This window comes from Coturnix japonica, chromosome 3 (assembly GCF_054131305.1).
Source record: "Coturnix japonica strain WE chromosome 3, WE-NBRP24, whole genome shotgun sequence".
NCBI classification, from domain to species: Eukaryota; Metazoa; Chordata; class Aves; order Galliformes; family Phasianidae; genus Coturnix; species Coturnix japonica.
Window position 1 is genome coordinate 39,349,458 of NC_140665.1, and position 25,812 is coordinate 39,375,269.

Below are 25,812 nucleotides of genomic sequence, written 5' to 3' on the forward strand. Positions count from 1 at the left end.
CAGTGAGGACTAAACAGCGGGTGAGTGTTACAGCCTCAGCTCAGCTTTGTGCCCCACCAGGCTCAGCTGAAGTTCCAGATATTATCCCTTAGGTGGATATTATATATACCATTTTATCTCAGACTGGGGTAGGCCAAAGTTTGAACACAAGAAACAGAGGTTGAGAACTGTCTTTATGAGGGCACTGCGATAGCAGCAACCCAAGCCGTGTCCTGTGCTGGTGCCAGCCACCCTCTTAAGACCAGGAGCTCCAGGACATCTTTAGTACCACTATGTCTGATTCAGTTTCTGGTCCTTTTAGAGAGTGCAGCTTTCTCTGCAGTTCAGGGTAAGATCTCTCCAGGAGAACTCGCTGCACTGTTAGAGAGATGTTGTTCTTTCCAGGGGCAGGAAACCTCACGCTTGTCAAAACACTTTTCTGAGCCAGCAAGAGCTACAGTAAGAAATTTTAATTGAAAACAGGTGCATGGCTGGCTGGCTGCTGAAAAAGAGTCACAGTGCAGTTTGCATAAGCCTTGGGGGAAAGGTGCATTCAGTGCAAGAGAAAGAACCCAGGTACCAGGTTTGGTTTGGCAAGGAAGAGAAAGGGAGAGAAAGCAGGGGCAGTGCGATGCGAGCAGTCTTCACTGCTTTAATGTAATTATGAAAGTCTATTTCTTTTAGCCTTAAGAAAACAAATTCCTGTGGGTGACTAGCAAATCTTCAGACCAACATGGCAAAACTTCATACAGTGGAAAAGCATGAGCGCCATTCATCCCTCCCCTGCTTCCTGTCCCTGCAGTTCATCCTGCTGGCATTGATCCCCCCCCAGACTCATGTCCCACTGCTGCTTCTCGGAGCACAGCGTGGGCAGAGCCAGCACTTAGCATGCTGAGAGCCCCATTTGCCCGTGCTCATGTACCCAAGGCTCATTCTCCTGCCAGGATTTTCTACTTAGTAAACAAGGTCCCTGCTGGGAGAACAGCTATGCTCCTGGGATGCAGCATCCTGAGTCTTGGGCATGGTCCCATGCTCATGGGCAACCTTCCTGAGCAGAGGGTTGGACCAGGTGACTTCCAGATGTCCCTGCCAACATCAGTCATTCTGTGTTCTGTGTTCTGTGTTGTTGCCATCTTGTACCCCAAATGCCCTGGTGAGAATGGATTGACTGAGGGAGCAAGGGTCTGGCAGGGCAATGAAGAGGCCACTCCCCTGTGGACAGATGCAGAGATGTACCCACAAGATCCACGGCACAGGGACAAGAGATGTGCTTAAGGCAAACATGGCACTGTTCTTATTTCCCTTCACAGATGAGAGATAAATTCTCCAGCAAGATGCCATTATCATCCAGCTCTTGGACCTAGGACATCCCAGAAGGCACCAGACAAGACAGAGCCCATGGTCTGGGCTCACTGAATGGATGATCGGTGCCTCCTTTTTGGGGAAAACTATTCCACTGCTCAAAACGTTGATTGTTATTAGGTGTGCTCCTTGTTGGCAGCTTCACAACTGCCTCAGCTCCAGAGGTCTATGAGAAAGTGAGAATTGACCGGATTTATACTGTAAGTTCCAGCTTTAATGACAGAGAAAGTGTAGAAAATGGCATTTGAGCAGGTTAAAGATTCAGAAGCCGGAATACAGTGATCGCTGCTATTTTACTGCTTTTTGAAGTTCAAACCATGTTGATGATTTTAGTGGCCTTAACTCATGGCTTGTGACTGCTTTGATGTGTTGTTACTGCTTCTGGCTTGAAATAACCCTTTGCTGGCTCTATTTACAGGCAGGGATTTCCTTCCCTAATAAATAATTGAAAGTGTTCTGACAATTAAGTCTCCAGAGCTGTTAATTTAGTAGCTTCTCTGATCACTAACATCCAGCTCTTGAAAAACATTAACACCAAACAGCCCCAAGAGTGGGAATTGGTGATTTAAAGCTGTTTCGAGGTCTAACATTAATGTCATAATGCTGCAGTACCCATCTCAGCAGAACAGCGTCCCTCCTTGCAGTCTCTCTGTTCCTATGCATTGCTCAGATGCACAGAAAACGGGTAAAGCAGAACAGCAGCCCTTCAGTGTGTATTAATGTATACATCAATTTCTGTGTATGTACTTTAAATCTGTAACATAAATAATGATTTATGTATATATATACACATATATGTGTGTGCATATATATATATACATAATACGTATATGCGCATACACAGATATATACATGTTCTATATACATGTGGGACAGCTTGTGTAAATTTCTTCAGTAATAACCCCAAATAGGGAGATGGTTTGTACCCTACACTGACAGCCAACTTTTGACTCGCCACACATGGATCACTCAGCTAGAAAACTGACTGGGTACAAGGAAAGGCCCAAGCTTGCTCTGCACAGGCAATAGCCTGCAGTCACAGACCCATCTCTGTCCCAAGGGAAAAAATGCAGTTTCTCAGATGAATTCAGAGTCATTCAAAATTAGATTTAAAATCCAGCACTTGGCCTTTCCCATTCAAAAGCCAGCCTTAGGCTAAGCAGCCTTGATTTAGATGAACTATCAATGTAGGCTGCAACTCAAGAGGGCTTTCACTGCTCCTAGGGCTAAAATTGGAGTTGATACCTGTGCTGCGGCTGGAGATTGCACTGGCAGAGCACAGTGCCCAGCTTCACCCATAGGCACTTGAGGCACTGCCCACCAGCAGGATTTTGCAGGAATTTGGAGGAATTCACAGGAATCTATTCAGGAATTCCCACCCATTTGAATTTCTGTCCCTGTGCAGCATTTCTGTGCAGGACCCAGCATGAAGCCTATCAAAACACGGGGACATTTCATCTTCAGCCACCCGATGGTTCCAGCTAGTGTTCACAAAGTTGTCTCTCCCATAATCTCAAGTGGCTTACAAATGTCAATTCCTTGCACTTCCCTTCCAAGTGACTTCAGCTGATGCTTTTTGCTCCCTTTAGGGAGGTTAAGAAGACGCTCTGAGCTGCGTGCAGGCTTTCAGCCTGAGGTGAGTGTTGTCATTTGATATCAAGATCAAAGCTGGTGGCTTTCATTAGAAGTCTCTGAAGAGGAATCTCTGTGTACTTTCTGCTATCAGTGAATATCTGAAGGAGTTCAGCAGAGAAAACCCCTTTAGAATAACTTCAGTGCTGGAACAAGACAACGTTCTGTAATTATAGTTTGCAGCTTCACTCACTGGGCTATGATTCATGTAGTTCATGGCCCTGGACACCAGCAACTAAACCTGAGCTTTCATGTGGAGTGATTGCTTTCAGAGCAGAGCTGACTGAGCAGGCCTGAGGAAATCTCAGCAAAGTAAAGAGCTCCATAGAGACTGAACATGGTTTCACCCACACCTGGATGGAAAGAGGGCAGTGGGGTTGGCAAGTCTGCAGGCAGGAGATCTGGGGATGGCAGCCTTACAGAGACAGGGACAGACTGCAGTGACAACAGGACAGATGAACACTGCTGAACATGCAGAAACTCCCATGTGATGGATGCAGTGAGGGGAAGCATATCTGAAAAGCGAGATGCAGTGTGTCCTGCAATGTGTTTTTGAATTGGAAGTTCAATAATTTCTTCCCTAAGTAGTTCCATTGCCCGGCTAAACATGGTATCTAAAATTAGGTTCCCCTGATAAAGGCATTTTTGTCATATTTACTACATTCCTATACAGGCACTGAAAGCCAGCTATTTGGGCTGGGTAATGGAGACAAATCTGTTTGTAACTATAATGATCTGGCACTATTAGCACTGGAATTAATAGGGTTTTTTAATCTGTCTGCATCCTATGCTCATTTTTTCCATACTGAGATAGTGCCAGTGGAAGCATTACAAGGGCTATATAATTAAAACCAGAAGTGCCTTGTAGTGAACTTAACAGTAAACACTAATGGAATTTCTAGCAAAAAGTAGTGCCCTGGGGGCTAGTTGGGAATGAATCAGGAAGGACTCGGTGCTGTTGCTATTATGGATTTTAGCTGAATCTGTACGGTAGAGAGGATTCTCAACTGCTATTTATTCGTGCAAGCTGAAGTTCTCTTTAAGAGCAGTCACTGACTACCAGATAAAAGTCTATGAGGCTGGGGGCATGCCTGCCAGCTCCTGGTTCCTGCTGCATCCATCAAAGCTAAAATGCTTCAGAGCTGTAACAGGACTGGGTAACCCAAATAGGGCAGCACTGTCTGCTAGCAATGACCTAGAGTGGAGCTGCTGGGCCTACAGGAGGTCACTGGAGCACAGCTGTAGGTTTGAAGGGCCTGGCCTGGCAACTCTTGGGGCATATGCAGGTTTGCTGTGGCCTTGGACAGAGCCTCGGCCTTGGCCAGAGATGGCTGTGAGCCCCTGAGGAGCTCACCCAGGTAGGCCGCAATCCTGCTCCTCCAGCCAGCCGGGCTGCTAGAGCTCCCAGGGGCCCTGGATCACTGGCTGTAGCTCTGTTTCTTCAGGATGGAAAAGTGAAAATAATCTGCAATTAGTGGCCACAAGTATTTGCCATCATTCTCCGCTCTGGAAGAATGGAGCTGCTGCCAAGCGAGAGTACAAGCCAAAGGGTTCAGTACAACACAGGGGCCAGAGCAGTGTTTCTTAAATATAGGCTTATAGGCACACAGCATTAGTTTCCTTTTTGGCAGATATTAGTCCTGAAAAATGTGGCAAGGAGAGCAGGATGTTCAGTCAGCCCTCTAATAACAAACAGCTGTAATAGAGTCTGGGCTTCCTGCGAGTCCCAATAAATTTTGCCACCAAGCAAACTGGAGTCAGTGCTCCAGCTCCTGTGGCTGGGAAATGTCACAGTAGAGAAAAACCCAGTGTGGTGAATTTTCAACTCCCATCTGACCTTTTCTCCTTCTTCTCTAACCTTACTTTCTTCTCTTATCTCCATGAGGACGCTGTGTGTCACGGCAGCTTTTCATAGCAGCTGGCGCTTTACCGCAACAAAAGCAGTCCCAATAAAACACTCTGTACCTAGCTGTAAAGAGGGAATCTTCAAAGGTTGCTATTGGATTTCAGAGCATGTACCCAGGAGGCAAACAGCCATCTTGACTTGAGGGTCACCGGCACTCTTGCCACTTTTGGTAAGAAGGGAAGCTAAGGCCGAGGGCAAGCCCCTGTGCAGACCTCTGGCTAGTTACTGAAATCGTTAAACCATCCAAGATATACAGAATACTTCCCTCCCCCTTCCCTCTTTTTTTTCATTCCCTCATTCTTTATAGAGACAAGCATTAAAACAAAATTGCAGTATGCTATTTTCAGAGCAGCTACATGTTTTTGGATTCATTGGCATCCCAGTAAAACGCTGACCTGCCAAGGGCATTTATCCCTGTATCCGTGCTCTGAAATGAGGTCCAAGTTTCACAGCCATTAGGCAGCACAGCTGATAAAGGCTGTGATTTAGAGGTTGCCTAATGGAATCCTTTTCCCTAGAAGAAATTCAGAGTAAAATCTGGAGGCAAAATAATAAGCTTTAACAACAATGTGCCAGGCTGAAGGTGAGCAGAGACGCAGCTGCCAGGCTTTCAGCCAAGCCTGCCTTAGAAGGATAAATTGGCAGCTGGCTAGGCCACTCATTCGGGCAGGAAAATAAAGCTGCTGGTAAGGGGCAGGAGGAACTGTGGCCTCTCTTTCCTCTGGCAACTTTGCCTTGAACAGCAGGGAGCAGGATGGGAAGGATGCCTTTGGGAAGAGGATCATAGAGGGAAGATGGCTGAAAGAGAGGAATGGATTGTGAGATTTCCTTCCCTGCTCCACTAGGACAGAATATATCTCAGAATACACTGGTGGCAGAAGCCACCAGTGACAAACTCAATCTACTGCTCTGCTGTCCTTAGGCAGACAGCCACAGCACGTTTTCTATACTGCCTGTATTCGGTTATGAGACCTGCTGACTCTATCTGCCCAGACAGCTCCCAGAGGCTGTGGATTTGCTCTTATTAGAATGAACTTTTAAAAGTTAAGATGGAGCTTAAACAAGACTGAACAAAATGATGTAAGCCAGATCCTAATTACACTTGGAATACCACCCCTTTTTTAACACAAAAACCCCTCAAATGGCACTGAGGAAGGAAGGGCGTAAGGGACAAAACACAAACTAGTACCAAAGCATTACATGTTCTATGTAAAGTGAATTTATTAAAACATCGTTAATATAAAATGTGACCAAGTACATTTTTATTTTTTTTTTGTAAGAATGTTTAATAAAAACATACGAAAGAAAGAAGGAGCATCAACTCTTGTCAAAGCACAGGAAAGACCCACCAGGATAAGTATAAAGTTCTGCAGCATGTTCTACCAGCTGGTCCCAATGTGTATAATCAGGGTAGAGTTAGCCAATGGAGGAGACAGACAGCCCAGGTTCTGCTTTAGGAAGTTTCAATGCAGTTAGCAGAGATATGAAATCACACCCCCTCAACAGTATGAGAGTTTGCTTTAAGATCTGCCCATCCCTAAGTAAGATTAGAATACACATCTTCACACTGGATTTGAAACTTTTCAGCAGCTGAATGCATAGAAAATTGGAGTCAATGAAAGGAGTAATACCCAGGGTTAGCATTTGTCAGCTTTGAAAAGGAGGTGTAAGTCAGTACTAATTACACACCTAAATCATTTTTTGCTCGAGTTGTTCTAAGCTATATTAATGCTGGATACTTGTAAGAAATCCTAAACATGGACAGCTAAGAAAAAGCAAGCTGCAAAGCCGAGGCCAACAGAAACAGTGATAGTATTTTGTGAACTGCTGAATGCGGAGACAGTATCTGTGAACGTGTACATCTCAGGAAGGATATTTAGAAGCCTCTGAATTCTATACATAAGGCTATGCAATGGCTTATACTCTGTAGCAATCTGCCCCTTTAGCTAAGAAACCTTTTAAGAAAAGTCTAGAAAAGCTGGAGGTTTGGGGCTCGGTGGTTCTGTCTCTCAGAGGGCAGCTTACAGCATCTTCCTTGATCAGCAAGTAAGTTTTAATGCTCTATCAGCACACAATGCTTGTTCAGAGCAGGCAGTACAGCAATTAGAGGCAAGGACTCCTCCAGTACATTTCAAACGGTTCCTGTAACAGACTTGGAGTAGGGAGAACCCTGCAGCAGCCAGTTCTGTGCATGTAACTGCCTCTGGCATTTAACCAAATGCGAATCCATGAGAAGCTCAGCACTGTCAAGGTCTAGGAGATGGCGACCTTCTTACAGCTTCGGCAGGGACCTACAAGAGCCATCAGAGCCCCGTGCTTTGCCTTCTACCCCAAACAAATGCTACGGGACTATTGCTGAGGTAAAGGGCAGGTCAGACCTTTGGCATTGGAGCAGACCACCCACTGGTTGTGCGTTGGGGGAATTAAGGCTTCGAGGTGAGGTAAACACAGTGAGAGTCAGTGTGTAAATCATGCTGCATTTCGGAGACAACAGGCTCACATGACAGCTAACCTTGTTATCTACATTTAAAACACCAAGGATCATTCGAACGCAGAACCGCTGAGGGCCACCTTGAGATGCTACTTTGCAATTGGGAAGAGAAGTAACCCAGATGTTGAATGCTGAAGAGAGAAAGTACCCACCCAGGAGGAAAAAGCACCAAAGTTGATAAGTCCTTGAGACTGTAAGTTGCTTATAGATACAAAGAAGCCTCATACTACTAGGACCTCCCATAAACATAGTGGTTTCCTGACACAAAGGTAATTCACACTGCAGCAATTACCAGTGCTGTGCTTCCAGCACTACTGTTAAGAAGAGTTATGCTCTAACAAGGAGGCAGTGAATTGTTAGGCTTATATTCCCTGAAGACAGTTTCCCCCATTCATAAGGTGATGTCCTATTTCCCTTCCCCACTTCAAGTCTTTAATCCAAAGATCAGAAACATTAATTCTTTCCCCAGGTCATTTCTCTAACACTCTTCTGGTTATTTTAGCAGATTTGTAGGGTACAAGAAGTGCTTCTTTGGATCCATCATTCTGGCAATACCTTTGCCCTCTTGGAAAGAAAAGTATTTTCAAATAAGTGATACAAAAGTTACTTCCAGACTACATGAGATACAGAAGTCAACACACTCCGTATGCTTATTTTTCATACTGCTTTTGCAAGTTACCTGAAGTACAGAATCATTTGGGCTTTTTTTGGAACCACTGCATGTGTTACGCTATGACTTAGAGGCCACGCCAGCAAGGTTTCAATTGAAAATAACAACCCGCTCCTGTAAGTTCCACTTCTCAGATACAGAGGCGCTCATTTGTTTTCCTTTAACATCTATTTGGTAACTTCTCCCATTCTCTCAAAACAGTCGCTACTAAAAACGTAACAGATTTCCAAAGTAAATCAAAATGAAACCACACATCTAACACTGTTTAAAAACCAAAAATGCATCTGGTATTACAAAAGTTTATACAAAGGCAACATTTAAGAATTTGAAAGTTACTTCTAGAAAAAGACACAAATACTAGTAAATTAACACATGAAGAGAACGAGATCTCATTCCTTCCCCAAAATTGGTTCGGACTATTTTGATGCACCTTTTACCAGTTGTCTAGAAAATCAAAGCCAGTCTTCAAGATAACATTGCTTGTACTAGTCTGCAAGAGGAAAAAAGAAAAGATGTGACTGTTAATTATGGCATTACAAACTCAGTACTTGACTACTTATCTACAAAAGAAACTTTAAGCTGTTGTCTGCCAGTATGTCAAGTCTTTCATCTTGCTTAGGATGCCTACATCTTGCTTACACTAGACATGAAAACAAAGGCAAACAAGACCAAAAAGGCAGCTCCAAGGAAGAAAAGAAATCCTTCCCGTCTGCAGGCAAAAGGTAACTTTGTGCCCATGGAAAAACCCATAAAGATCAACTTTCAGAATAAGGTGAGCATTGCAGAGGATGAAAAACAAACACAAAATGCAGGCATCGCTAATTCAAATGGATTGCCTGCTACAGGGACAGCCAGTTGTTTCTAGAAAAGTATGTGGTTTAGACTCTGTTGACAAGCCATTTTACTTGACTATCAAGAACATGCTGCTCCTGCAGCACTGCACTGTCAGCTGTGATACACACCATGCTTTATTTTGGTGTTCAGGAAGACTGTTCAGGGGACACATGTGAGTCTCTAGAGTCTATTCCCACAGAGTGACTTTTCTTCATTTCCCCTTTCTGCAACCTCTTCCCCATCCTGGGGAAAGAATCCAGAAAGAGGAAACGAAGAAAATTCTTTCATGCAACCCTGTCTTCTCACATTTTGATATGGTCGGTTTGCTCCTGCATGGATAGAAAACCCAGGCTTTTCAAACTATTCCAGCAAGACAGAAAGCATTCACCAAGGAATTAATACTGAACAAACCATTATGATGTAGGAAATTGTGGCAGTTTTTATGTAAAATGAAAGAAGTACTGCAGTCACAGTTTGGAGTAAAACAGCTCAAGAAGAAGAATGTTTTTGCTTTGGAAAGAAAACCCCACCAAAACCTAAACTAAATGCGGCACTCCAAGCACTGACGTGGCTTAAGAAATGTTCTCTCTTAAGTACTGCCACTCTCTTCACTTTCAAACACTTCACTTTTACCTCAGCCTGCATCTTTCTGCCCTTACATCATCTTGTTTGGAATTTAAACAATCACCAGTGTGAAAACATGGTAAGAGAAAGCTCTGTGACATGCTTAAGGTGTACAGTAATGCATCAGGCTATGTTTAAGGTGTACAGTAATGCATCAGGCTTGAGGCAGGGCTGCATTTCAAACAGAACTGCATGGCTTTGTTTCAAGAACAGTTTTGACTTCACAGTTTTTAGGCTTTGTATCTCTTTCTTCTCCTTCCCTCACCATGCTGTATCCTGTTGCTCCTTTTCTTTTCTCACAGATCAGCATCTGCTTTTTAAATAGATCCAATGGGCTACTGAGCTGCTTAAGGTTCTTTTTTGTTGTTATTTGTTTTTCTTTAAGGAAAAAAAAAGCCACATTCAGAAGGCTATTCTGGGAGCTCATTCCATTTCCATTTTGGACTTTAAGAGAAAATACATTTAAAGCCGTCCAGCTGCCTGGGACAAAACACTGCAACGTGGCTGCTGGGCTTAGAGCAGCTGAGAAACAAGCTCACCATTAACTGCTATGCTGCATATAGCAAGAAAGAGTCCTAGATTTTAATTTACCTACTATTCAAGTTAAGCTTTTAGCTGTTTCAAAGAAGCATTTAGCTGTTTCAAGAAAAAAAAAGTGTTTTTTAATTTATTTTATACAGCAAGCTCCCTACCCGAAATGGTTAAGTAGCTTGCTCTCAAGTCAGCCCATGAATGCCATGTCAGTGTTTCAATTGTTATATTTAAATGATGCCCTTATCCTATGAACTTTACTACAGTAATAATTATTATACTGAAACAAACAATGGCAGTTGACACATTGGTTAAACAGACTTCCCTAAATTTGCAGGATAAAAAGCCAACAAGCTTATCTATGTTTTAATGCTTCGTTTCTAACCTTCCAGAATGACTTTGTTATGTTTTAATGTGTTATATGGTTTTTACATTCAAGGAAAGTGGACATAGCAGTCTTTACCTGTCCAGGCATTTGTGGGTCTGTAAGTATAGTACCATCAGTATCTTCCTTGTTTGTCCTAGAAGATGCCAGGTCCTGTGGTGGGTCAGGAAGAAAGAAATCATCTAGAGAACTAGCAGGGAGTTGAGTGGGTCGAGGTTTCTCCCATTCAAGAGATACAGAAGGTAGACTGGGGGTAACAGACTTCTCAGGTTTAGTTATGCTGGGCTTCTCAGCTTTTGCCACTTCCTTTGGAGCAGACTCTTGTCTGTAAAAAGAGGGAAGGGGTTTCTCTCCTTTCTCCATGGACTTGATCTGGCTGGGGGTCAAGGACTGGAACTCAGACTTGTCTCCTTCAAACTTGGAGCGCTCTGCATTTATCTTCCAGAATGAGGACTCCTCATCCTTCCTGGGTGTTATTAACCCATCAGAGCCAGGGGTCTTAGCCTGAGAAGATTTAGGGACTTGGACACCAGGTGCTGCTTTAAGTGGCTGCCTCTGTTCATTTTGTGTCTGGGCACCACTCTGTTCTTGTATGGACAGAGATGCAATGCTGAACTCCATTTGACTCTGTTAGGGATTAAAGGAAAGAAAAAGTATTTCAAAGCCCTTCACAAAGAAATGGTTATGAAATTCTACCAATAGCTGTGCAATTCTCATGCAGCGGATATCACAGAAAAAAAGCAGATATCACAGAAAAGCCATTCAATTTTTTCCATAAATGTCTACCATTCTAGCTACATAATAATTATTAATAAAAGTCTCCATGCAGGCTAATGTAAGAGTCCCAGACCTGCTGAAAAGGAGTCAGAGGGAAAACAGAGCGATATGGTTGAAAATATGATTTATTTTTTTATTTATTTGATCCAAGGCCCATCCAAGACAGCCTATAGAATCATATAATCGCCAAGACTGGAAAAGAACTCTAAGATCATTCAGTCCAAGCATCCACCTATCACCAATATTTCCCACTAAACCACGTCCCTCAGAACAACACTAAAACATTAGAATAGATGTGGATGCTTTCTGAAAGCTATACATGTTTTACAAGAGAAGATTAAGCAAATGTAACCGCAACATGCTGAAAAGGCAGTCATCCAGTACAGTCTTGATACAGTTGGCAATACATTTTAATTCCACCTACTTCCAAGACAGAGTACTAGATGTAATGAGTGTGTGTAAATCAGTAGTTTTACAATTCTAATGCCACTCTGAAGTGAGAAACAACTCCAGCAGGGCCTGTTCAACACTCACCCCAGAGCTGTGTTTGGTTTTTACTTGCAATTAGGATGGCTGTGCTCATTTCTCAGAAATTACACCGAGTCAATGAAGACCACAGCTAAGGGAAGAAACGGATCCTGCAAAAGCCACCCAAGGGTGAACAGTGCTATGAAATGTTCACTTGGCTTACCACCATTTCAGCACTCTTGGCTGTCAGCTTTAGGCCAGTAAAAGTTAAACCTTACTTCACTCTATGGAACATTTAAGTGTTATTGTACATGGAACATTAGGGAAAAAAAAAAAAACAACAACAAAATCCAGTGCATTTTCAGCTAATGCTACGCTGTTGTTGACTAGATAGCAAAAATCATATAGGATACTTCAAACAGTAGATGTTGATACATCTGAAGTTCATTACTAATTTGTAAGGTTCTTCCAATTTTACCTCATTATGGGACTCTCCTGAACCAAACTGCAACGGCATCCGTAGAATTAAGGTTAAAAAAAGTCCAAATTGCATACTGCTTTTCATAGCAGTCTTTGATGTCAAGTTTTGCACTACTGTACGTGTTCAGCTCAAAGGCACTTCAGATTTAGGATTTGCACACCTCATATTTCATATTCAGAATTTGTCATCAAAATGCAAATGTCAACAGAGCATCTGATTATTTATAAGCCAGATTTGTTTTGGCTTATACGGCTGATTAACTTTGACCTGGCCAGCAGCTGGCTACACATAATTGACTCATGAATCAACACCTGAACTTTCTAAAGAATTAATTATATATTATTAGGTATCTTTCTGAGATCATAGGCAGGGAAGCATTAGGTTCCAAGTTCCCATTGAAAACGCACTGACTCACCAAATAATGAAGGACATAAACAAACTGCTTTATTTTTATTTTAAACCCAATTTTCCATTTGATGAATCCTGTGTAAACACAACGGTGCTGAGGATTATTCAATCACTGCTATTCTCTATATTAATTTATAGAATTTGTTTCCCTAAGCTCACTTGACAACGCTACTGAATAGAGATTTACCACCCTGAAGTTAAGATGCTTTAGGACTTCAAAAATGACAAAATCCCATCTTTAAAAAACCCAAGCCACAATATAAAGTGAACGCGCATTTCCCTAATATTCAAAAGGGAAAAAAAGAATCTTGCTTTTACTGCACCTTGGAAGACTTAATTCCTGCGTGAGAAGGTACTTAAACCAGTGCTATTTCCTATCCTTCTGTAGTTGTTTTTCTTCTCAGTCCATCCCAGAGCTTACACTAGACATGACACTGGCAGAAGGCCACTGCAGGAGCACTGTAGGTAAAATGATCCTTTACTACCTCAGCTCAAGTGAGAAAGACGGTCAGTGCCCAGAGCAGAGAGAGGCCACCCCAGCCCTGTGTCCGCCAGATAGACACTGGAAACAAAATCTGGGCAAAACACTGATAGAAGAGAAGCTGGCAAGCACAAATTAGAAAGAAGAAAAACCAATGAGATAACTTCACATTTCAGTGGCACCGGGACACACAAAATAATGTCAGGTTTCCTTAAAAATTCTCATGTTGTGGTCCAAAAGCCACTTCCTGTGGTCACATTTGATTTTCCTTCACAAAGGCCCTAATGTCAGCCCAGAGCTCTGGTTTAGAAGCAGCAGGCTCCTGCTGGTACAGGGAAGAGCGTGACCCTGCAGCAGAACTTCAGGCACTTTTAACCTTTCCAACCCAGAGAGACCACCAACACTTATTGTTTCTATTTGACTTTAAAGGTTACTTAAGATATCCGAACCACTGAGAAATGTCGCTGATGAAAGAAAGTGATTAATATGCGATATCTTTCAAATCACAAAATTGGTACTATAATACTGAAAGAAACAAAAAAAAATCACAAACCAGAGCAGCAGATAAATTCATACGGAGACAGAAAAGAGCCACGTGAGAAGCCCTCAGTGTAGAAACCTAAAGTGCCATTACTGTGTTATCAAATTCCTTTGCAAGGGTTAGAGTAAAGGATGCCTACACCTTGGCTTACCTTTCTGCCCAATAGATAGATAAAAGAGAAGCAATAGGCAAAACAGGTTTTTAGGAAGCTATGTCTCCCTCTTTCCTTAAAAAGGCCATATTAGGAAATTTATCATTTGGATCTATTAAAATTATTTAGACCTCACCTCAGTATCCCCCAGGAGGCAGAGATAAGCTACTAAATCATACTTCTATCTGTAGGTGCTCATGAGAAACAACGTATTCTATAAGACAGGCACCACACACTTTAAGAACCTAACGATTAATGGAATCAGGTTTGAAGTCATAAATCTATTTTAAAAACAAATGACCACAAAAACTGAGGAACTTTTTTTTTTTAAGCATCTTATTCACTCATCAGGAATGTGTAGTATTTTACTCAACAGACACGCAAACACAGCCAAAACAAATTGTTTGGCTTGGCAGCCTGAAAAATCTAAATTGTTGAGACAAAGACTTTAGAAACACTGTCAAAAGCAACTCGTTTTAAGCAAAGCCTGATATATATGCAGAGATAAGAAAGCCAAGTTGAAAAGGGTTTAGAAAATGACTTTGGTTTGCTGAACGGACAAAATCAGAATAAACATGGACACCAACTTGTTGCCATTTTTTGCTTTGTTTCCTGTGGGTGTTTTCAGGATCTTTTCAGAGACCCTTTGAGAAAGAAATCCTTAGGTCAGCAGAGTCCAATCACAGTGGTAAAAATAGAGCATAGAAAAACAGTCTAAGTAATTTTAAACCATACCAAAAGACAACATGAAAGAGGCACATCGTGTAGCTTCAGAGGAAACATCATTATCCACTATTTGGTGATAAGAACAGTAGTCTGGTTCCGGACACAAGTTTATCTCCTCTACTGGTGAGCCTGAGCAAACTCTTTGTATCAGTGTTTGGCACGTGCCTGGTTTTATGCTCAAAAACAGCTGTCCAAAGATTGATGCAGGTAACCGAATCCTTAGCTAACAACACCAGGCCATGCAGATTAAAATAAATCTTGAACACAGCTACAATTATCACAGTTTATTTCTTTTGCTGAAGAACTAATACTAATAATACTACTAATAATAATTCTTTACAGTGAGGGTGATGGAGCACTGGAACAAGGCTGCCCAGGGAGGTGGTGGAGTCTCCTTCTCTGGAGATATTCAAGACCCGCCTGGACGCCTACCTGTGTGACGTGGTGTAGGGAGCCTGCTTTGGCAGGGGGGTTGGACTCGATGATCTCTAGAGGTCCCTTCCAACCCCTACAATTCTGTGATTCTGTAATACTCAGTAGCAGTTTTACGGCACTGATTTTTATATATCTGTCATCAAGACCAAAAAGGGGAAGGAAAAAGCCAAAATCTCAGGCATCCCTCTTCTTTCCTTCCAAGAAAGTATTGCCACTTAAACCAAATCAACAATTGCAGGCTGAAAAATGGTTCTAATATCAGGCTATTGTGGAAGGAGGGGGGAAAATATGATTTAGCAGAGGGTTGTTAGAGTTAGGGTACTATGGTTAGGCTGCGGTTGGACTTGATGATCTTCAATGTCTTTTCCAACCTGGGTAATTCTATGATTCTATGAAAATCCTAAGTAGCATAAAAAGTAGCACAGAGGAGAGCTGGAGGAAGAAAAAGTAAACCCCTACAGAAAGGACTCTCTGAAGCTGCTTTCACAACTATTCTAGCTGTAGCAAGACCAACAGTTTTCTGACGTGCGAGAGTTTGTTTTAAACATCTGGAATTAAACTTATTTTAGTTAACAGCGTGGATCAGAAATAGGTTCCCTAAGTTGTCCCCATGCTGCTCTGCACATTCAAAGTGTTAACCAACCAAGGTGGCAGCCAGATTATATTTTCTGCTCATTAGAAACAAAACAAAACTGTATTTCCAAAACCAGGCAAGATTCCTGTTTTCCATTTATATCTTGAAATCCATGCTGTTTCACTCAATTTTTACATCAAACAGACCAAGAAACCTCAAAGGCTAAACTCAGCCAAAATGTCAGCTTTCATCTCACTTAAACCTTTAGCCATAAATAGAATGCCCTAAATTCACAAACCTGGCTTCGGACCCAGCTGAAAAAGAAAAAGAGTAACCCACATCGCATAAGGGCTCCACCCGTGAACCAAATCACTCCATCCAAGTCAGCCTCTCGTTCTATAATGTCAGTTTATTTGCAGTGCCATGAGAACGTGTTCCTGCTCCAGTAATTATCCTTGTATATATCCCACTAAATATATTAGATCATTCAAATGATGCCTAACTGCTAACTCAAACATTCACATTGCGTTCCTGCTTTGTTTGCAGCTTCAGAGGTGGAAACATTCACGGGTGTATCTGACATGATATGAGCAACTTAACCCTCATCTCATGCTTGTGTTCAAAATGAGAACACAACATTTACTTCGGACAGAAGGGAGGTTATCAGATCGTTCTGGACATTCCATCCAAAATGAAAGCAATTTATTATAGTACTTTAATGGTAAGTGCAACAGCCACGAAATTAGGGAATTCATTCCATTAGCTACCATTAAGAAAAATGTGTCCATGCCTAATCAGCTGGGAGCAATATTGTCACCGCTGCAACAGCTCCAGCTTGCAGAAAACACAGCCTTGCCATTTCTCTGCTGCTCCCTCCACCTCCTCAGCTATCCAAAACCAGCTGTCCTTCAAACAACTACTGATTTTGTTACTTCGTATTTTTTCTTACAGACTAAGTGTTAAAAGAAAAGAAAAAGCCTATTGGCTTTACTGACTTAAATCTCTATTTCCTCCTTCTCTGCAAAAGTAGAAGTCAGTTGTCGCATTTTCTTCTACAGGAAAGCCATAGCTCATTCATCCAAAGCTACAGAAGAATTAAGGTACTCTGTTATAACAGCAGCGATGTGTAAAACAAACAAATAAACAACACAAAAGGAAACAAGAAACTCTTCATGAACAGGAGATAAGGAAAAAAAAACTGTACAGAAAGAATAGCCCACCGTGAGGGAAAGTTAATGAAATAGAAAGAGGCTGATAGCTTAAAATAAGAATGGGAACAGATGTGGCACACAAGACACCAAACATGCTTTACAACATCGCAATGGCCCATTCAGGTTTCTTCACTGTTTCCCCAGGCTGGACTGATTGGGCAAGGGTATTTTCTACTCAGCCAGTAACTCGTGGAGAAATTGCATTCCAACATTTTCTTGCTGAAGTGCTGGTTAGGGAAGAGATCAAAGAGTAAGCATGAAGCAAGACATCAGCCTTTAATAACCAGAAGACTCAGCAGCTGAAGGGTTGGGCTGGAAGGCTGACACAATAAGATGAGGCACTGTAAAGAAAACAAAAGGAGGAACCCACACAAAGCAACCAACCCATATGCTATGAAAGCAGTCTGAAATGGATTCCCTAGAGTTTTGCTCAAGGAAAAAGGTCATTCAGCTTTTCACCCTGCAGCTGAAGCACAGCAAGGAGGGAGGGGGAAACAGAGAAGCACAGCTTAGCTAAGACAAATTCCTATCACAACCCCCCCGTTTCATTTTTCTTCAGCAGTCAGGAGTGTTCCCATGTCATCCTGCAATTCTCCACATGTTACAGAAAGGCATGAACCTGGAGCATTGATCCACTGAAGACCTTTATTCTGAGACACCAGAAGGACAGCACAAAGAGTCTTATGCAGCAAGGGAAAAGCCACAACTTGGGTTGAAAAAAACTTCACTAGCCATACAAGCACTTAAATACAACTGCCCATTAGAGAGGAAATCCATTTGACTGCAGATACAGATCATCATGGATCACTGGTCAGTGCATTACAGGCAGCACCATCTCCAGGAAGTTCAAATAGTCAGAAGTTATAAAGCTTTATCACACCCTTCCCACAACTATTCTTGACAGCTCCATCCAAGTGCTCTCATACTACAAGCCTCTCTGGTATTACTCTAAAAGTCAGTGGCTTCTTTTTCCGAGGGTCCTGAAAGACAAGAGGGCTTGACTGAGCTAGCTGGTTTCTGCTAAACCGCAGCAGTGTGGGCTGCAGGGATCCAGGAGCCACATTAAGTTACAGGTTAATCTACATCTGCCGAGCACAGATGGGCTGCTAGTTAGAGGCAGTGACCTTGAACAAGGAAAGCTGACAACAACTCTAGGGTTAGGTCAAATGGATTAATTTAGTATCCACTGGCATTTCCAGATAATTACTCTGCATCAAGCTGAGATTATATCCATAAGCTCATGCATGATATCTACATAGTTCAAGGGCAAAAAAAAGATGAAGGTGGGAGAAAAGCAGCTTTCTCTGGCAGATAAATCCAGAAAACCAAAAGTCTGAAATATCATTAAATGACCATGGTAGTCATATCCCATTGAGAAATGCAACAAGGCAGCTTTTTCCCAATAAAAACGTGGTGCAATTGTATTTTCTTACACCACAGGTTCACAAACACAGTAACTCTGTTTTAGCCTTGAAGAGGCTTACACGATAACTGATACACATTTATTTCCTGTCCTCGATAAACATGGAAAATTGTTTTGAAAACTTAAGGGTGAAAGAACCAAATAATTTAGAATGAATCAGGTTTACACCCGCACTTGAAGTAGGAACATTGGTTCACAAAGTACACTTGGTGTTTCTGTTGACGTAAACTGAAGTAAACCAGCTCTGTTTCATTTGCTGTATGGTCACTGTACACAGCTCTCACAGAACAAAGGCAACATTGCCTATCAAGTGTCAAAATATAATAGAAAAGCAGAAGGAGAAGCATCAAATGACAAACCAACATTAAGAATAAAAGTGACGCATATTTACCTTCGTTTCCCAGGAGAATGGAGCTGAGTGCTCATCTTGCCAAGTTATATCCTGAAATAAAATTCAAGAATGATTAAAAATCAGAACAGCTTTACCTACACAGAGCATCATTCAGATAACATTATGTTGCACTGCTGGAGGTATAACCGCTACCAAAGAAGTAGTTAAAAAGTGAGAGCTCTACTTCTATATGTCACTGATTATATATTAAGACTGACTGAAAGCAAGTTCTTTAAGCAAAGGATTACCAAACAGTATTCCTATTTAACCTATGAATTATATGAAGATTTAACTTGTCCTGAACTTCCTGAAATGTCTTCTCTGCAAACTGCTTTAAAGTCTCCAGTTTTCTACTACCTACACTCCTTGGTAGCTGCTAGCAACACACAAGAATATAACTAGATGAGCTGTGGCCTTAGGGAAATAAAGTTCCATTTCTTCCGCCCCACAGACTGAAGAGCACGTGTGCAACCAGGCAGCAAAAGGGCTGCACGTCTATCAGCACAAGCCACAGCTGAATCCAGCCCCAACAAAACCCAGCATTATGCACTTTGAAGACAATCAGCTTGAAATAAGTATTTGGTGCTGTTTATGCAGGAGTAAAATCCCAGTCTGAATCCAAGAGGTACCATTCTGGGAATGCACTGCACTAAGAAAGAGATGACAGGACAATGCCAGAAGAGCTTGCATCACACTCCTGCTTCTAAAGTAATATCAGAACTGATTTAAGCTAACTACTGTATAGGAATCCCCTACCTTACCACGACTGGCCTTTTCTTCATATTTTTGATCTTTGCCTTTATAGGAATGCGTTTCTCAGAGGCATCTGACAGCATTCTCTTGCTCTGCCACCTCTCGTTTCAGCCTAGTGAAATTCTACTGGCCAAAGGCTATGAAAATTACAATTAGAAATGTCTATCCAACTCCTTAACGCAAAAACATGTCAGTCCCCAACTGGTTCTCACCTGTGAAATGTACAGTTTCTAGCAGTATTTGAGGAATATGAAAGTAATCCCACACTCCTTTATGAGGATATAAAAGCAAGATTCTCCTGATTCTTTACTAGCTAAGATCTAAGTATCTAAGGTGAGGATGGATGAAAATCATTTTGAAAATTAAACAACCTAAAGGCTTTTTACCTGAAAGGAAAAGCCTGGGCTCTACAGGAGCCCAAATGTAATACTAGACCCTCTTGCTCTGGGAAATGGATGCTTTTATTTATTACCATTTAAGGGAAACAATAAAAGTCTGTTATTACTATCTGTTTTGACTTCTATCAGTATTTGAACAGTGGGCTGCTGCTGACCACTCAAATGCCATACGAGGCATTAGATGGGATGCCTTGAAACTGGTGAGCTGTCAAATTATTTCAAAGCCACTTTCAGACTGTACCTTTTGCATTTGAAACTGGCAAAGTTGGAACTCCATTTCTCAAGGATGTATGACAGGCATCACAGCTCAGGTGGCAACAGAGGTAAGAAAGTGCCTTTTGTGAGCCCAGTCCCTGCATTAAGTCACAGTCTGACTACAGGACTACAGCTCTTCTGTCTGCACAAACTAGTACTGGACATCAGCCATAGCACTAAAAGACAGAAGCGAAGTCCAGCAAACTCCCACATGCTGTCAGAGAGCCTTAAACCTCCAGGCATGTAAGCAGAGTCATCAGTGGATTTTACTTCAGGAGTTTAAGGGAAGCTCTTGTTGATTTAAGTGACTTCTTGTCAGAAGGCTCTGGCTAACTCATTTGCAATGGCAGCTGGGACAGTTTCTCATAGCTCACAAGGATTACTAGCTAAAGAATAGGGGATAAAAAACTTAATACGAAACTGATCCCAACAATAAGACAGGTTACAGGTCGGCCATCTGTGCAGGTGGTTTAAATAAACTATTAATTAACTGACATTTCCAGTGGAAAACAGCAAAAGAAAAACTTGTACTGGTAGTATGCAGGGTGCAGCAAGCTATAATAGTTGAAGTGTACTTGAAGATAAAACAGTTACCAGGTTCTGTCCATTGTCACAGAAGGGAAGTTTGTGGCCTTCACTTCTTGGTTCTCAGAGGACATGGAGAGAACCAAGGGAGCAGCAGGAGAATAACAAAGTTCAGCTGTTTTCTGCCTGATGCTCCTGATTCACTTTTGTCACCAATAAAATCTGAGGAAGAACTTTGTTTTCCCCAAAATAAACAAGTTCTTCCATGACTGAAGAAAACAGAAGCAAAAACCAAACAGTTTTAAGATTCACAAAAGGAAACGATGAGTGAGATTGAAAACAAGAAAGCAGCTTTGAGGTTTTTTATCATCAACGCAGATTAGAGGAGACCCATATCTGATCAGCTTTTGTTTTCACCAGACAACAAAGCTTTCATCCAGAGAGAAGCCAAATAAATCAACTTTTGTTCCCCAGCGTTCAAGAACCTATTTGTAAGAAAGTATTTGTAAGAAAGTGAGCCTCATAAAACATATTTCACAGCTTAAAAAAAGAAAGAAAAGAGAGAAAAAAGGGAGTTGGGGGTATGGGGAGAGAGCGACACAAATCTGGTCATACACTTCAAGAACCAGCTGCAGAATATATTAATCATAGAATCACTGGAACAGGCTGCCCAGGGAGGTGGTGGAGTCTCCTTCTCTGGAGATATTCAAGACCCGCCTGGACGCCTACCTGTGTGACATGGTGTAGGGAGCCTGCTTTGGCAGGGGGGTTGGACTCGATGATCTCTAGAGGTCCCTTCCAACCCCTACAATTCTGTGACTCTGTGAATCCTTTGATTCTATTAAAAAGAATCACAAACTATGCCTGCCACACGTAGCCAGCTTGTTGCCAAACAGCATCAGGATTTCAAAAGGAAGGACACTGGGAGAAAGGTTCTGCCTATGTGACAGAAGCATTGCTCACAGCAGCTGACAGTGACTGTGCCATCACAAAACTACCAACAAATGGATTTCTGTGCTGGCAAATGCATTGCAGAAGCGCTTTCAGAACAGGACTTGCTGGTTATTGTGGTTTAGCTGCACTCCAAACTACAGTGCATTTCTTATTTTTTAAAAGCACAAATCTATAGCAGGCCTGGCATTAGAGCTATTGATATATTAAACATTTGCTGCTTTAAAGCATTTATAAGTAGGAGATAAAAGGGTCGATTCTTTGGCTTGGCTTCAAAGTTCTTAAAGCAAAGCAAAATACATACTATATCCACCTTCAGGTAGCTTCCCTTCCAAAAGATGATGGGTGAAGCTAAAAAATTCCCTTACCCATCTTTCTTCCACATAAACTGTTCAGCATTTTCTAAGTCACACGGTACTTTATTCAATAAAAAATTTCATTATTGCGATTGCCTGTCAAATGCTCAATATCACCTAAGACTCCCAACTGTCTCAGCCTTCTTTCACAGGAGAGATGCTCCAGCCCTCTGAACATCTTTGTGGCCCTCCTCTGGGCATCAGTTAATGTGGAGGCTGAGCTATGCTCCTCTGGATGCACAATGTGATGCTTATATAGCAGGTGTCAACAAGAACACTGCCAGGACAGCACGCTCACACTGAAAGAGCTGCAATATCAATGAGAGATTTGGGGGTACACGGGCTTATGGAGGCCGCTCTCAGTGTCCAAACTAACCATGACTGCACCAAGTACAGCAGCTACATCTTACACTGGCAACAGCAGCACAGCTCAATAAGCTGTGAGGTCTGAAGGCAGCACTGTAACAAAGGTCTGTAGGCAAAGCATATGCAAGCCTGGAAAGTTGAACCGAAATGGCAAGAGTGGCTGCAGTGGCTCTGTAACAGCGGGACAAGGAGGGAGAGATTAGTGAGCCAGGGCAGATGTCCAAGAATCAGGCTGAATGCCAGAGAGGGAGCGGATGGAAAGGGGAAGCTATCAGATGAGGTGCCAGGAAAAGCTCCAAGGCTCAACACTGTGGTTGGAAGAACTAAAATGGAAATGCAGAATGCCAAAACAAGTGGAACCTCTTTTCTTCAAAGAAGCATTTTACATGACTTCAGCTTGGAAGTCAAGGAGGAAGTCAGTCGAGGCAGACGCTTCCAAAATGAAACACTTTGTATTCTGATGGACCATGCCTTCATCGGTACAACGGCTAAGAACACCATCGTATTACAGCTGCATTTTGGGGCAGAAGGAAAAAGACTGTGGTGTGCAGAAGTTTCAGATGGACGCTGTAGCTGTAATGCGGATGAACAGAAAATGATTGTTTCCATATGGTGCAGCACAACCAGCTACAACATGCCTCCGTCCATTCTGGATCCACATAATTCAAAGCAGAAAGCCCAGCAGAGCTGTCTGAGACCAGGAATGCCGAACACAGTTTCCACAGTCATTCACCTAAATCCTTACAGAAATAACTTCAAGTTTAGATTTCCAGGACTGCTCATACAACAAGATTTCTGCCTGCGTCTTTACACTCCTTTTCACCAGTAGCAACAGCTTATTGCTAGAAAACACACAGAACTCCTGGTATCACTGACTACATAAAACTAAGCTTGAACACATCTTGCTTGACTATAGATAGGATGTGTGTGCAGTGTGGTATCATACCTTTCTGCCACAGGAACCACAAAGCCAGGCAGAAGCCTCGATGCTTCACACACCTCTTACAAACCCCACTGCAGGGATTCTGGCAGGCCTGCCGCCCTTCTCCACCAGACAGGGGACCCTCAGAAGCTCTAACATCTACATATTTTCGGTCATCTACTCTTTCCACACCCTTGTTTTTCTTGGCAGGTAACATGGGAAAGACTCTGCTTATTTATTTATTTACTTTAAGGCGTCAAAAATACCAACAGCTGGAATGTCTTCAACGTTTTATTTTTAGCACAGCCTGAAATTAGGAGCAGTGAGGAAGAGGTTTAACACAAGGGGGAACATTCCGTGCGGTCCATGCTCAGCGAGGGGCTGTGCACGGCCTTCAGCACTGCAGAACCTCACTCAGCCTCTGCTTTAGGAACCCCACATGGGGATCCCTCCTGCTTCTCCCACCCACACCTCGGTACTCTGCCTTTCCTGTTTTTACGGTTTGACCGAATGCAGTACGACATCTCGCCCTCCATCCATCAGTCCCTCGGCTGCCAGGGACCACTAGTGCCCGTTCCTCCGCACAACCGAGACACCACCGAGCCCCGTTTGCCGACCGAAGGTCCCACCCGCCCGTCCCGCAGGCCCCGCCATGGCGGACCCCCCTCACGGAACCGTCGTGCCGCGCCCACTGAGCGCTGTCTGGCGGCCGGGCGGGGTGCGGCTCGGCTCGGTACCTCGTCTCCGAATCGCACCACCTTCTGGCCCGTGTTGAGGCGCAGGCTGGGGTAGGAGCTGGGCGCCGCGGCCGGCCGGGCGGTGCCGCGGTGCGCGGCGTAGCGGGCCTGGACGTGCGGCTCCACCAGGCACTTGTCGATGATCTCGTCCTGCTGGCGGGGCGGCAGCCGCTCCCACTCGGGCCCGTAACGCTCGCGGATCCGCTCCTTCTCCGCCATGATCTTGCGCGCCATGGGGCTCAGCGACGAGAAGTAGCTGAACCGCTTGCGCTCCCGCTCGTCCAGCGGCCGGTTGCCGTTCATCACCGCCGTGCGGGAAGCGGCGATCGCCGCCGCCATCGAGGCCATGGCCGCCCCGCCGGCGCCAGCCCCGCGCGCACCAAACCGGCCGCGCTGTACGGCGGAGTGGGATCCGCCTCCTATTCCCGTCCCTTCCCTTCCTCGCTCCGCTCCTGCAGACACCGCCTCCCCCGGCTCCCTATAAAAGTGGCCACCGCCCCCTCCCCGCCTCCCACACGCCCAGCGCCCGCAGCAGCCCCTCCCGGAGCCCGGCTCCGGCGCCCTCCTCGCAGCCCCTCATGGCCGGCTGAGGGGAGAGCCGCGCTCAGAGCTGTTCTGTTTCCCTCACAATTTTACCCCCAGCAGCTCCTCGTAGAGGAGAGGAATGAAGCCAGAATATCACCTGCCATCCGAGTGCCCACACCCCGCCGGCCTCTTCCACATTAGGAGTGGTTTCTGACAACTACAGCTCCCGAGTTTATAAGCCTGAACAGGAGAGCAGAGCTAAACCAGCATCTTAAAAAACATCCATTACCCAACTGCAGCGACCTTCTGAAAGCTACTGCCAGCACGATGACGAGCTTGCAGCAAGAGCACGGTTCTCTGCAACCTCAGTTCTCTAGTACTGTAATTACAAGGCAGATCTTGTGTTGCATTTGGCTGAAGCTAAATTGGTTTAGTCTTTTATCCTTTCTAGTTGCACAAGCCCTTATACGATCTTCACACTCTATTCTGAAATGTCACAAATATTAGGAGATCAATAGGTTTTAATTACTTGGTCTATTTTTTCCCCTCAACACTTTCTCTAACGTGAATAGATAAAGGGCTGGGCCTACAGTACGTTAGCAGCTCCCACTTAAGAGCTCAAATGAGATGGCTGGACCAGCTGTCTGATGACACAGAAGGGGATGGAAAACGATAATTACATTTCTCCACATCTCTAGTTCTTAAGAGGTAATTACAGCTCTCCCAGTCACCACATGCCAGTCCAGTTATATAATCCTGCTCTGTTTGTTAAACTTGTTTCGAGAGCATTGTTTGACTCGAGCTCCCTTTCTTAGTCACACGTAATGCCCAGAGAACCACCCCTTTAGAACACATCTACACACACACGCAGGTGCAACAGGCACCATACCCACACCAGACAGTGCTCCTTCAGTGCTGTCAACCTGTTGGGATCCTTTGCCAAACACTACCACCAATGGAAAGGAAAACTCACGTACTGTTGTGTTTCTGACATTTACTCACCGAGAAGCTAACCCTGAATACGTCATTTGTTTGGTTTTATTTCCAGATTATCTTCTCACGATCACTGCTCTTTTAAGCTGACATCTGTTCCTTCCCTGGATTACATTACATGAAGTGTCTGTGTATTTACCAATTACTTGCACATGTGTATGGCTTGAAGTTTTCCATTCAGAAGGCAGAAGCTTTGGAAAAAGAATAAATGGAAGTTGCATCATGGGATTTTCAATGCATTTTAAAAACAATGTTTGGTTTTTTTAAGTAAAATCTTAACCTGCAAAATATCCAGAACATAACTGAGATGGGAACTCCTTACTGCTCTTCATTTTAGCTCCTGAACAGCTGTATTCCCTGTTAGGGTATATCAGAATACAAGAAGTTAACTGTTCTACCTGTTCTTTCTTTCCCTTTTAATTCTACTGGTCACAAAGATTTCTTTTTGCAGTGATAATTACTCAAATAAGTTCACATCCTCTATTAACCAGAAAAAACCATAAGTAATAACCCAGTTTGACCATATTTTCCCTTTTAAAAATAAATTAAG

The 25,812-nt window shown here is 43.3% G+C and overlaps 1 protein-coding gene and 1 long non-coding RNA gene across 2 annotated transcripts; both read right to left on the minus strand.

Moving 5' to 3' along the window:
• Positions 1-6,075: 6,075 nt before the first annotated feature.
• Positions 6,076-24,198, minus strand: C3H1orf198 (chromosome 3 C1orf198 homolog). The gene is made up of 4 exons (XM_015857928.3): positions 23,745-24,198; positions 18,482-18,532; positions 10,493-11,041; positions 6,076-8,530 (listed from the first exon to the last, which is right to left on the minus strand). Exons 1-4 carry the CDS (start codon positions 24,090-24,092, stop codon positions 8,474-8,476), a joined length of 1,005 nt encoding a protein of 334 aa, XP_015713414.1. The 5' UTR covers positions 24,093-24,198; the 3' UTR covers positions 6,076-8,473.
• A 1,050-nt stretch (positions 24,199-25,248) lies between these two features.
• On the minus strand, positions 25,249-25,676 carry LOC146761373 (uncharacterized). Its single transcript, XR_014943934.1, has 2 exons — positions 25,543-25,676; positions 25,249-25,453 (listed from the first exon to the last, which is right to left on the minus strand). It is a non-coding gene; the product is annotated as an uncharacterized LOC146761373 (long non-coding RNA).
• Between the last annotated feature and the right edge of the window lie 136 nt (positions 25,677-25,812).

What these genes read in the sequence shown, in the direction of transcription:
- C3H1orf198 (XM_015857928.3), bottom strand. Translation starts at nt 24,092, where the DNA reads ATGGCCTCGATGGCGGCGGCGATCGCCGCTTCCCGCACGGCGGTGATG. An exon ending in CATTCTCCTGGGAAACGAAG is followed by an intron (nt 11,042 to 18,481) that starts GTAAATATGCGT and finishes AATCCCTAACAG; the next exon opens with AGTCAAATGGAGTTCAGCAT. An exon ending in ACCCACAAATGCCTGGACAG is followed by an intron (nt 8,531 to 10,492) that starts GTAAAGACTGCT and finishes TTCCTCTTGCAG; the next exon opens with ACTAGTACAAGCAATGTTAT.